Source organism: Micropterus dolomieu, linkage group LG07 (assembly GCF_021292245.1).
Source record: "Micropterus dolomieu isolate WLL.071019.BEF.003 ecotype Adirondacks linkage group LG07, ASM2129224v1, whole genome shotgun sequence".
Taxonomy (NCBI): Eukaryota; Metazoa; Chordata; class Actinopteri; order Centrarchiformes; family Centrarchidae; genus Micropterus; species Micropterus dolomieu.
In genome coordinates, this window is record NC_060156.1 from 6157538 (window position 1) to 6170850 (window position 13313).

The window sequence follows — 13313 nt, forward strand, 5'->3', positions numbered from 1 at the left end:
AAAAAAAAAAAAAAAAAAAAAAAAAAAAAAAAAAAAAAAAAAAAGAAGGTAGATCTGATCTAAATCTGCACTGTGGCTTTATAGATAACAACCCTCATCTTAAAGCGGCCTTTAGAAATATGTTTTGACTACACTTTCAACAGAGTTTTGTCCAGCCCTCCAAACAAGAAAAGCTAAACAGACATGAACGCCTGATGGCACATTTGTAACCCTCCACGGATGTGTTGGCTGACTGCTGGGTGCCTTGTTTACTCTGCTCATTTAAGTGTTTTTTTCCCCTCCTTGGCTTCTGATAAATGAAGAACTTTTCATGTTCATGCTGGGAACAGATGCATTGCTGATATTAGTAGCCTTAAGCTATGCGTTTCTGCCAGGCAGATCCCAGATATGAATGTGTGCGTTTTATATATATATATAAAAAAGCGGGGTGATGCTAGACTGGAGTGTACGCTGCCTGAGTCTAAATTTCCCATGGAATGAGCAGACGTTAAATTGAAAAGGAGTTAGCATTTGGCTACCTACCGGTTTTCCCAGCCCCACTCTCGCCTGTGATGAGGATGCACTGGTCCTTGTCCTGGTCCCTCAGTGAACGGTAAGCCTCATCTGCCAAAGCGTAGCTGGAAAACAAAAAGCACAAAGTCATCAGCTTTCACATTAGAGTTATACACCTTTAGTTTACACAATATTCAATTTCTTTCTAAGTATTTTCCAGGGTATTTTGGGGGGTGATACAAAGATAGTAGGGTTAAAAAAAATTTAGAGTTCAGAGAAATGGTATGCTACTGTGCCATGCTGTATGGCATCCACTACAATCAGTATCATGTGGCTTTATTGGAAATTGGGTCGCATCTGTAGGACAGGCACATTAAACTTTATTTAGCTACACTGGCTGGTTCACATTTGGGATTTGGCTTGGATAGTTAGAATACTGACCGTTTCCTACTCCTTTTCCTAAACCACTGCACTAACATTGCACTCAAACAAACAGTTACATGCTTACAAGGCCTTTTTCCCGCCCCTCATTTTTAAACTGATTGTTTTGACTGCCACATAATAAATTCTGTTGCTATAAAAATACACAATTAGAGATGAATCTGCTTTAATCATACCCTGGCAGGTGTCTGAATAACGCAATCAGTCACTGAGAATTTAAAACAACATGGTGGATTACTGAATGATAAAAGAGGAGTGCCTATTATAAAACGAGGCCTATTGTCATACATTCCAGGACAGTAATACAATGGGCAAAGTGGGACTGATTTTTGCAGTTTCATCCCCTTTGAATTCCAGAACAATATATTATTTGTTCTCTTTATGCACCAAGCCTTTATGATGGTTTGAGAGAAGGGTGTGGATGGTGTGATGGCCATATCACAATGACAACATTTGACATCTTGTGTCGCACAGTGGTATGTAATTCAATATGATCCTCCCCAATAAGGAACACTGATGGGTGAGACTGCAGCAACATTTTATTTTCATTTTTTTTTTTTACAGCTTACATTTGGCAAGCAAACAGTCACTTACAGTGCTGCAAGAACCATGTTCTAACTTTCTCCTCCAGCGGGGCACGGGACTCTACATTAGCTTTCCTTACTCCTTCTGTCTCCCGTCCCCTTCGTACTTTGGCATTCATTATTCAGGAATTTTTTCCAAAGCCACATCTGGTAATAGCTGTGATTGTGCCTTATGACAACCTCAAAATGTCTTTGCTGTTGAGAAAGTGGGCGGATTAGGCGGAAGACCATCATTTAAGACCTCCATGATGAGCTCTGCTAGGTTTAAGTAGAGTCCCTTTGAGTCCGTCTGTACTGGTGGACCAAACTCTACCACCTCTACAGGTGGATATAGTTTTCATGTAACTTAAAGCTGCTAGCTTCAAAACCATCACAGGCTTAATCTCCCAGCTTTTAAAATATATAGCTAAGATCAACATCTTTAAAGTATTATATTTCACATTACAGGGTATATTTAGCTTGAGGTAATTTTGGAGGAATGCATCAAAATAGTCTCTCCCCAGTGTCTAATTAGGTCCTTTCCTGGAGGGTGGGGGCACTCCAGGTCTCCCAGGTCTGCGTAATAATATTAATCAAGTACTTATATGCACTAAGAGTTCTAGACATGAATGCAAAAAGGAATGTGACATTCACAGATGCTGAAAGGGCTTTTCAAAACAGCAGTACCACTGGGCTCTGTACCTGGGTCTGAAATTGGGATATCGAACTCCGAACATGGTTGCTGTGGTTACATTTGCTGTCAGATTCAAGCACACTGCACATCAAAATGTAGCGTGGCACCAACCAGCAGGGTGAAAAAACCGGTTAGACAGGGCTCCAAGTGATTTCGAAAGAGAGCTGTTCAGACAGCATGCGAGTCTGTGCGCTGAACGGCTATGTGGCATCATTCATGCAATTTGTTTATTATCCACTCTAACTTTCACATATACACTAAGACATGGAAAAAGAAGCTAATGTCTAAATCTAATTTGGGATACAGCAATGAATGTATTAGTGGAGTCAGTGCGGTGAGGAGCACAATTTGGAGCATATAATCACACCCTGAACTAACACTGACCTCCAATTTGAAAAGTAGCTGATTGCTAGTAAGAAGCCATGACGGAGAGGGGGCCTGAGATGGACAGCCAGATGAATGCATTCCAGGCCACAATACAAAGTTAAAGCTCAGGCTGGCTAAGAGCTTAAGGTTCTGCACCATCACACATCGTTTTGGACCAGAGCCTATGTAGCCCCGCAACCAGCCCTCTCCCTCGTCCGCCCACATTGTGGGCCCATCACCAGCAAAAAATAAATTAAATCAGGAAAAGTAAAAGTTCCTTTGAGTCAAGCTGGTGTAGTTAGCCAATACTGAAATTATAATTGTTTTTTGTTTGTTTGGTTTTTTAAAAAAAAAAAAAAGGTACCCTGTGGGGGTTTTGAACACTAGAGGTGCACTGTTTTTATGGGCGGGTCCCTGGTTTTTTGTCTTTATTATCTTGAGCTCTACTAGGATGACATAAGGATGCAACTGGACTGTAAGAACTGGACGAAGATGGTTCCCATTTATTCCATTTCTCTCTCTCTCCCCCCCTCGCTGAGCCGATGGACTTTTACACTGCAATAATGTCAGACATAGTTTTGCAAGCATAAAACCTTCATGGTTAAATTCATAGGAGGAACAGTAATGATTGTAAAACTGTTGACAAGTTCAGATGTTTTATAACGGAAGCCTATAAAAGGAAATGCTTTTTGGGACTAAGGGAATGTTGTTAGTTGCATTATGGTTCTCTCCTCATTTATTTAGTAGGGCTGCACCAAATGTTTGGCAACTGAAATGAATCGGCCAAAAATAGCAAAAAAAGCACTTTCCGTGTTCGGCCTACTACGTCAAAAGACCGAAGAAATTTTACTGAACAATTACGTTGACATTTCGGCAGTGTGGAAGCATTTTAAAGTGTCTGAGAAAGACGCAAAAATCGCAGTTTGCAGACACTGTTCTGCGGAATTGTCTCCGAACACATCCACTCCATCTGTGGCTGACTGAAAAGGCAAAAAACGGTCTGACCCCCATTGACTGTTTGTCACTCGTTTATGAGAAGGCAATAAAGCTAGCCGCACCTAAAGTTGAAGTGCACACGTATTCAAGCCTTTATGTTAAATCCAATGAAACAGACCAGTACAAGCTGACAGGTAGGTTAGCAACTTTATCCTGTCATTTCCTCTCTTTACAAAGACAAGTGTTGCAGTATGAGAATCCACCTGAAGGGAGGCTGTGAAGTCTTCATGTTGCGCGATATGAGAACCACATACAACATTTATCAAATTGGGTCGGACTTGATGAAATTAGTGCAAGGATACACATGTGACAACGTCCGGTTTTATTCACAGAAAGTATAAAACATAGTACATGTGTCCATTAAAAGTAAAATGGACACATGTAATTTACTTTAGTGGATCCTCTCGGGCCTCGGCCCACCCCCCATATTCTCTGCAAATCTTGTAGGAAACACTGAGTAAAAAGCACATTTTGACCATTTCATTTATGCAATGGTTAAAAAAAAACTGACAAAATAAAAAAAATAAATGTGAATGTACTTGTTCGGCATTTGGCAAGTTTTTTCATTATATTTGGTTTCGGCCATGATTTTTCATTTCGGTGCATCCCTATTATTTAGATATCACCAAGATAGCTGCCGAGTGGTGGGACTTGCCTCTCTCTTAAGAGATCTGTGGTGTATCCAGATGAGCACACAAGTGGAGCTAAATATATCCCAGAAGACTGAAGAGGGCAGTAATGCATATTTGTATTGCATGCAAATCATACAATGTCGCTTGGTTTCCCACTATTCCACTGATTGACATTAGCCAAGAAACTAAGTGATGCCCCAGCAAAATGCAAGGATGAAGACAGCTAACCAACATTAACATGGTTTCAAAGTATAGAAAAAATAATCAATCTGCTTTGTAAATGTTTATAAGGAAACAACTGCATTCAACATGCTCATTGAGCCTCAAGGATACATATAATTTGTTCTGTTGAGAAACACTGAATGTACTATTATGAGAAAAATATATTTTTACAGGGGATCTTTAAAAAGATTTGAAGCATCTGAGGGCACCAAAAATGTAACACTTCTGTCCATCAAAGCACAAGCCTCTCACTCAGAGATCCCCACCCCCACAATCTCTGATCACTGCTTAACCCCTACAGTCTCCTGTACACCATGTTTGTATGGTTTAGGACTTGCCACAGGACATTACGTCACTGTTGAAAAGGGCAGCACAGCACAGCAGATGTCTGCTTTGTGAAAACACCACTGTTGCCTGACGTGATCCTGACAATGAGCAAACCATCACACAATTATCTCGCCCCCAGAGGAGGCCAGTGGGGGGGGTTGTCAGGGGAAGGTGAGGGGTGTAAAATAGGAGTGGGAGGTATTTTGCCACACACACACACACACACACACACACACACACACACACACACACACACCCCTAATGAGAATATGAATAGGCTTCACATAATCACAATATGAATAGAGGTCAGCAGAAGCGAGGGGCCACACCCAATGTGCGTGTGCAGATGATATACTGTACTCAATCTACAACGGACTTCTCACAAGAACCTAATGTGTATTTTTATTCCCAGTTACAAAAGCAGAATCAGATATAATGTACATCCCTTTGGCTCTAACATTGTGCTATCATTAAGACCATGAAAGCGGTATGAACAGCAATTGAATTTACCACTTCACAAACGTGGAAGTCGAAATGATGATGAAGCACCATCAAAGGTCACCATCAAAGGCAGAGGAAGGCCTCCCTGATCAGTGTGTGTGGAGCTGGGTGTGTGTGGGGGTTAGGGCTGGGATAAGGCCTTGGACCGTAAGTGCTGCTTGGCACCTCCCCTTCACATCTGCCTGCAGGCTGTAATTTTGACTTGCACGTGGCAGCGGTGGACACAAAGCCACACTGGCATGAGGTAAGCAGTAGAAAATAGTCTAGTCAGTTCTTTTTACTACCAACCTCTGGTAACTGGGGCACATGCAGAGATGATGGGCCTGCACTGTGTGACCTGAATCTTAAAAGGGTGGAGTACTTTAAAGTGCTGAATCTGCCCTCAAAGTTGTGATTTGTAGGCGCTAATGAAGCTGTAATGTACTGAATGGGCTGGAGCGCAGCCCACCCAGCCACTAGGAGATGACAGGACTATTGCAAACAATAATAATCTCTAGCCATGCCTTAATGACATGCAGCACATTTACATACAACTCTGTTCATTTTCCAGCCTTAAAATGGATCAGCTCTGTTCAGAACTTTGATGCTAAATCCAGCTTAGTTTACATTATGTGTTTGTATGCACGGGGGCAGGGGGGGCAGTACAGTAGCCTGTGATCTCAGTGTGATCTGGCTCTTCCAGGAGACCAAAGGAAATCCGCCTTGCTCTGAAGGAACAGCCAAGGAAGCGTCTCTTTCCTGATGCATTATAACCAGGTGGAAGAGTGGGTGGCTGGGGCAAGAAACACACTGCCAACCACCCACCTTCCTACAACAGTCCAGTCCACTGACATACATATGGAGTTTGTTGTCGAACGCTGGTGGGGGTGGGCAGTGAGCGGATACACACGAGCAGATACATGCAAACAGACAAAAGAACTGGGTTCTGACAGATGCGGCCCCTCTGTGTATTGGTTATGACAATGTGCTGCTGTAAAATAGGTGGTAGTAAGAAGATCAGCAAATGGGGCAAAAATCTAGAAAACATCTGACAGAAGATCATAATAACAGTCTTAGATTTAAAAGAGCACCCTCAATGTGCAACTTACAAGGTGCAATAAAGAATACCTCTAATTCTCTAAATTAAAAGCCTAGAGAGAAGTACTGCTGCCACAGATCTCTAATTTATTCAACACTCACCAGAGGTTGCCTGAGACCTCTGCTAAATTACTCATTGATACTCTCCTACCCGTACATCAAACTTCGAGGGGGTCCAGGGCATTCATTTACTTTACTGCACAGCAATTTAGTGTTCCACAGCAGGGGAAAACACAGGCTCAAGTTGTTTGTCTGATCCTTGGAAAAGCAGGAAATAAGCATGCTGAGTAAGGTGGCAAAACATCCTCAAAGTAATACCCAAACAAAGACTCTTCTGAGCCTCTTCCAGTAGGTTTATGGGAATCAGCATGCAGCATATTTAAATAACAAACAGAATATTCAAGTGACCCCAATTATAAAAAGGTGGTGAAGGGGCTAAAAGAGTTTGACCGGATGGTTCGAGTCATAAGATTTTATATAATGATAAATGAGGCCCTGTGCCTTTGGCTAGAAGATAGAGAAACACGCTTAAGGGGAAAAAAATACATAGCCACATGTGTACAGCCAGTCAGGATGGTAGAAACGGAGGACTAGAAGTCTTTTTATAGCCCAAAAAGCACCAGCTCCATCAGGTTTGAGGACTTCCTCTCTTCATCCTGCTCTCTAAGTCTCAGCCTTCCACTGTAGCACCTTTTCTGGCCACTGCAGGCTCACAGAGAGACCTTGCAACGCAAAACACACCTTGACACTGATGTATAGTTCTGCTGAGAGGACAACTGACATTCGGTTAAACTAGTAAAGGTACTAGACTTGTATGACATTTTCCTCTTAGAATGCTCAGTATTTGTACAAAAAGGAGTCTAGAAGGAAGACTTTGCGCTTTCATTCTTAGGACTGACACTAAAAGATGATGTTTTGATGTCTTTCACAATGCTGACTGTAGCACTGCAGACTTCAGCAATAGATTGTCGATCGTTTTCATTCTGTTTAACTCAATTGTAGATACACTGGAATGATCTCATAACACAAAGGCTGCATAGAAATAAACTGTTATGCCTAATTTAGTACAAGATGTCTTTAAAGAAGACAGAGCCATTGTGGGTCTGACCAACAGTGTAATGTGTACCACATCAGCACCACAGTGGTGGGCGACACCTTCTCCTCCTCTGCCACAGAACAAGAGGTTTGGTGGAAGGGAATAAAGCCATCAAGGGTTTTTTTTTTCCCAGAGCCAAAATAGTTTACAATGAAACAGAAGAGAGAAATGGCTCTGGTTCATTAACAGTGGGTTGATTTGTAAGCTGGTAATCAAGCTGATTTGCATTTTTTTGTTTTTTTTTTAAATAATACTGCTACGATGTCTGGCAGATTAGATTTCTATTAGCATTAGCACTCTATGTAATGCCAGCCTGACCCCTTAGGGCCCTTAGTTGGGCACTTTGGGAAGTCTTAGACAATTTTCAAAAGCCAACTGAATCCTCAATCCACGCAAATCACTTCCAAATCTGTTTGACAGCTGGTTTGATTTCATGTGACAAATCACATGCTGCCCTGCCATGACTGTACACCAGCCAGACAGTGAAAGCAGCACTTCAACAGTACAACAGCAGGAGCTGCAGTCCTCTCCATCAGTTTCAACATGGCACCGCTTCAACTTCAGTACTAAATGTAAAAATGTGCATATGCATCTTAAAAAGTAAATTAAGGTACATTTGAACCCTAAATAAGGGGATTTGGTCACAGTTAAACCCCGAAAATGTGTCCCAACATAAAATATAAAACAATAAAACTTTGTTTTCTTCTGCAGGTATTAGTTGCCTAGCACCACCATCAGTGGATGTCCATGCCTCTTGATAATGGCCAAAATATATTATTGTCAAAGAGAGAGAGAAAGATTCCAAAGTGGAACAATCTTCTACCCAGCTAACACGAGTCTTACCTATGTACCTTCATTTTGGTATGCCTCTCACATATTGTTACGCAAGCCGTGTACACAGATAAAAAGCTCAATACCCATTGTTCTGACTATGAATAGAAAGAGTTTACAATGGTTTTTGGAAATCAACAGACAAAAGAAAATCTATAAAAATTCAATCTTAAAAAGACAGCGCAGACAATATTTTATCAGCACTGTGTTAAACTATCTGCAGGTAGATGCATAGTTTCTGAAAAAAACATGAATTCATAAGCTCTCTCTATTAATGATTGTCACTAGGCTTAGCAATCTCAGATACTACGCGCTACCAAACAGAACCTGGTTCACACAGTATGAGGAGATGTGGAGAGAGATGGGATGACATGCAGCAAAAGTCCCAGGCCAAACTTGAACATTGTGGTTACTGTATGTAGTAAAGGTCAGCTATTACCAGTATACTGGAAGAATTACAGTCCCCTCCAAAAGTATTGGAACGGTAAGGCAAATTCCTTTGTTTTTGTTGTTCACTGAAGACATTTGGGTTTAAGATCAAACGATGATTTTGAGACAAGAGTTCAGAATTTCAGCTTTGATTTCCTGGTATTCACATCTAGATGTGTTAAACAACTCAGGATATATCATCCTTTGTTTGAACCCACCCATTTTTCAAATGTACAAAACTATTGGAACATGTGACTGACAGATGTTTCTTGTTGCCCAGGTGTTGCCTTTTAGGTTGATTGTCCAAACATTAAATAGCTCTGCATGACTAGTCTAAGTTTTCATCCGTGGTTCAAGCTGAGAAAAGAAGGAAAATCAACCAGAGAAAAACTACTGGTGTCTGAGCAACAGACGTCGACCAAGGAAAACAACAGTAGTTGATGACAGAAATATCGTGACAGCTGTGAAGATAACCCCCAAAACATCTATAAGTGACATCACCAACAACCTCCACAGTGCAGGGGTGAAGGTATCACAATCCACTGTTGGAAGAAAAGAGGCCACACCACAAGATGCAAACCACCCATCAGCAGGAAGAATTGGAAGGCCAGATTGAAATTTGCAAAGAAGTACAGAGATGAGCAGCAAAAGTTCTGAAACACAATCTTATGGACTGATGAGACCAAGATTAATCTCTACTAAAGTGATGGAAAGGCCAAAGTGTGGAGGAACTGCTTATGATCTGGAGCACGCTGCCAACAAAACAAAAGGACTTCATCAGGGGAAAAAGTGCAAGGTTTTAGACTGACCAAGTCAATCACCTGACCTTAACCCAATAGAGAATGCATTTCACCTCCTTAAGAGGAGACTGAAGGGAGAAACACCCCGAAACAAACAACTGAAAGAAGCTGCGGTAAAAGCCTGGAATAGCTTCACAAATGAAGAATGCAACAGTTTGGTGATGTCAGTGGGTCGCAGGCTTGAGTCAGTTATTGCAAGCAAGGGTTATGCCACCAAATATTAAATGTTATTTAAGATTATTTGTTCCATTACTTTTGCTCACCTAAGAATGCTGTGGTCTAATACAAATGGTGATATGTCCTAAGTTGTTTAACTCTTGTCTCATACTAATCTTTTGATCTTAAACCCAAATGTCTTCAGTGAACAACAAAAACAAAGGAATTTGCCTTACCGTTCCAATACTTTTGGAGGGAACTGTAGGTTGGTCTATTCCCTCCAATGTCAGAATAAGCACATTTTAAAGATCTATAAGCTAGGGGGGAGAAAGAGACCTGGAGTGTGTGTATACTAGTGTGTGTATCTACCTAACCAAGGAGGTGTGAGTGCTGCCTGTATGAATAAATGCATCAATTGATTATAATGGAAGCATTTTCCATTTTAATACATTTGCATTTTATTCTCGGCTTGAAGACGTAGGTGGAAAAAGGAACACACACACACACACACACACACACCTCTCTCTAAGTTCACCAAGCTCACCATTACGCCAACACACATTCTGGAGAGGACTCACTCTACCCACCTGAGTCAAAATGCCATTTCAAGTGCCCACTTAATCTACCTACATACAGGTTCTGTGCTGCAACTTACGCCTCCTTGAAAACATTGTACAGCGTACATGTGGCATAAGCTTATTATCAAACAACTGCAGCTGCAATGGATAAAAAAAATAATAAATGTGTACTACTTTACAAAAGATGTGCCTTTCCATCCTTTGACATTAAGACATAAGGACATCAAACAAGACTCTTATAACGAACATCCATATGGCTTATTAAGGGCTTGCTGTGCAATCAGTTTTCTACAGTTTTAGATGTTAGCTGACAGTCTGCTGCAAAACAACACAGCATGCATTCACACAGCCGATTTCAACACGAAGAACTCATTAATCTAAACAGCATTTCAAGGCAGACTTTTTAAAGTTTTAAACCAATAGAAACCAAAGGGACAAATGTATTTGGGAAATACCCAAATACATCCTACATGGACATATAAAACTTTTACTTATTGCCTTTTGATCAGTTGTTCCAACTGACAGTACACCTGGAAAGGTAAACACAAGTGTGATGACATGATGCAGTAAAAAGCTCCAAAGTCCATCCCACGGACACAGCAATAAGTTACCATGGTTATTTTATCATAACCCAACATCCTGCATGTAAAACCACACCCAGTCTTATGTCTATTGATTGACAGATTTGAAATTAATGCAAATGGGTAGTTGGGGAGTGTTGCACAATATAGCATCAATTTACTCTAACATATTAGGCATCAGATTGAAAGATAGCCTGTAGTGATGCCGGTTTGACAAACACGCTAGAGTGTCAAATGCTAAGCACTACCGTTTGATCATAAATGGCAGTTTTTGCACTTGGAAATTTTGCTATATACTACAATTAATGATTTAATGCAAATCAATGCTTCATGTTCTTAGCCAAGAGAGCGAGAGCGAGACACACACACACACACACACACAGGAGTGTCTTTATTTTGTGTTTTATTATGGTTGGGCCAATCAAGGAATATCTTGTGTCATACTTGTGACATTCTAGAACTATGACAAATGTATATGTACAGTGTAGTAATACTGTAGTTGTACAACATCAAAGGAAATATCTTTGACAAACTGACTAAAAAGGGCACGTGACCTGGCTATCATCATAAGACATGCTATGATGAGGCATTGCAAGGACGCACACATCTTAAGGAAGGAGAATTAATAAACCACTCACAGGGGAGATAATATTCCTGGATGTCAACACTGTATAACAAAGCAAATTTCACAGTCAAGCTGTCATAACCATGTGCATGACAGCTGAAAACCTTGACATACGCCTTGCACTCTTTGCTCCATTAGGCAGTCGTGATGACCTGCTGTAGCCAATGCACTGCGTATTGAGCGCTGAGAGCATTGGGGGTCTCAATACCTCATTAAACATCGAGGAAATACGATCCTACCCTAGAGACATGAGGCTGGCAGCCCGTCCACACACACACACACTCAATCTGTGTCTGGCCTGGATGGCAAGGGACATACAAAAGATGCCTCCAGGCCATCTGTAATGCTGCTGTGCATGGTGAAAGACCACTAATTAGTTCATGTCTAATGCTTCGACTTTGTGTAGAGGGGAGCAAAACACCTGCCAGTTAATTATGAGGTGCCTCATCTGGGCAGAGAGCATTTTGCTAAATTGTCCAGCAGAGGAAATGATGCATTTCTCTGGAACTATGAATAAACATTGGAAAAGGAAACCAAAGAAAGCCAATGACATGTCTTAAAATTTTCAATATCACAATATTTTTGTACTTAAATGGTACAATTTCCTGACAATCCCCAGATATTAGATTATTGTGGTGTACATTATAACAAGCTTCCTGTCATGGTTGTGTGACCAGTAGATGCATGTCTATGATTTGTTGTTTTATTTTTTTCAGATTAATTGCATAAATCTGCTGTCTGAATATAACCCCTACGCGGTATACTGGTCTCTTGATGGAACTTAACCGTCAATTGGTCTAGTGACAACTTTAGAGCAAGGGGCCAGCTACAGTTCTCCCACTTGCTGATGTACACCCCCCCCCAATATGTCTGGGGAGTACAGGAGCAGGTGTGAAACAGATGAATGCATAAACACACACACACACACACACACACGCGCCTAATAGTACTCAAAAGACACAAAAGCAGCGCCGCACATACACATGGTATTTCAGACTTCGTTGGAGATACAAAGACACACAGGGTGAGCCAAAAGCAACACGTTTTACAAAACTAATCCTGCTCGGGCACCTTTTCCTGGCTTTAATCAATAACTGTAAGCTACATTAATCTTTCATCTCATCCAAACAGACCAACCAGGATGCTTACACAATTCCCACAACACCAAGTTAGACAATGAAAGAACATACACAGAGTGTGCCGTGTGTTCCGAGAACAGAGGACCAGTGATTTCTCTCTCTTTTTTTTTTTTTTTGGGACAGCACGTGTTTGACATTATCAGCTGACATTTTGTCACTGTACATGGCTCTTTACAGTGGGACTGACTGTGTACTGTCAGAAAGTCACTGAAAACAGATTTGTGACATTCTGACATGGTGTTGTCCATGACGAGGTTACATAAAATTGATCTCCCAAGTGGGTGCTGCTGATCGACACGTTAGTGTTATTTACACTCTGAGTGTGGGTATGCGCTGGTTTTAAATGGGGTTTAAGGGTTGAGCAGTTATCTGTTGCTTGTTATTTGCTCTGTAAAATATCCCTGCAGTAACAGTAAGGTGAGAAATTTAATGAAGTCAGTAGCCCCCATTCACCAATACTAATCTAATGACATGACTTTCTTTTTACTCTTCAATATGTTCAGCAAAAGTGTCTCCAAAGCTTTGAAGATCGTTACATTGGGCTGGGAGATTATTATCTTAGCAAACATTCAGGTGACAAATTTTTGCAAGAAAGTTTAGCCAACTTCCATGAAACAGCATACAACATGATAACCGCCAATACAATGCTTATATACATCATACTTACATATTCTTTCAGCTGATCACACAATGCTATTAGTTCAGGAAGGTGACCATAGATCAAATACTGTCAAACCTTTTAATTATCATTAATTGTAAAAAAAAAT

The 13313-nt window shown here is 40.9% G+C and overlaps 1 protein-coding gene across 3 annotated transcripts in view; it reads right to left on the reverse strand.

Annotated features, from left to right (window-relative positions):
* myo1b (myosin IB) overlaps positions 1-13313 on the reverse strand; it is an 87326-nt gene that overhangs the window by 56176 nt on the left and 17837 nt on the right. For all 3 annotated transcript variants that reach the window (XM_046055082.1, XM_046055083.1, XM_046055084.1), the window contains exon 4: positions 523-617. In XM_046055082.1, coding sequence (XP_045911038.1) covers positions 523-617 — 95 coding nt within the window. The remainder of the gene's footprint in view (positions 1-522; positions 618-13313) is intronic.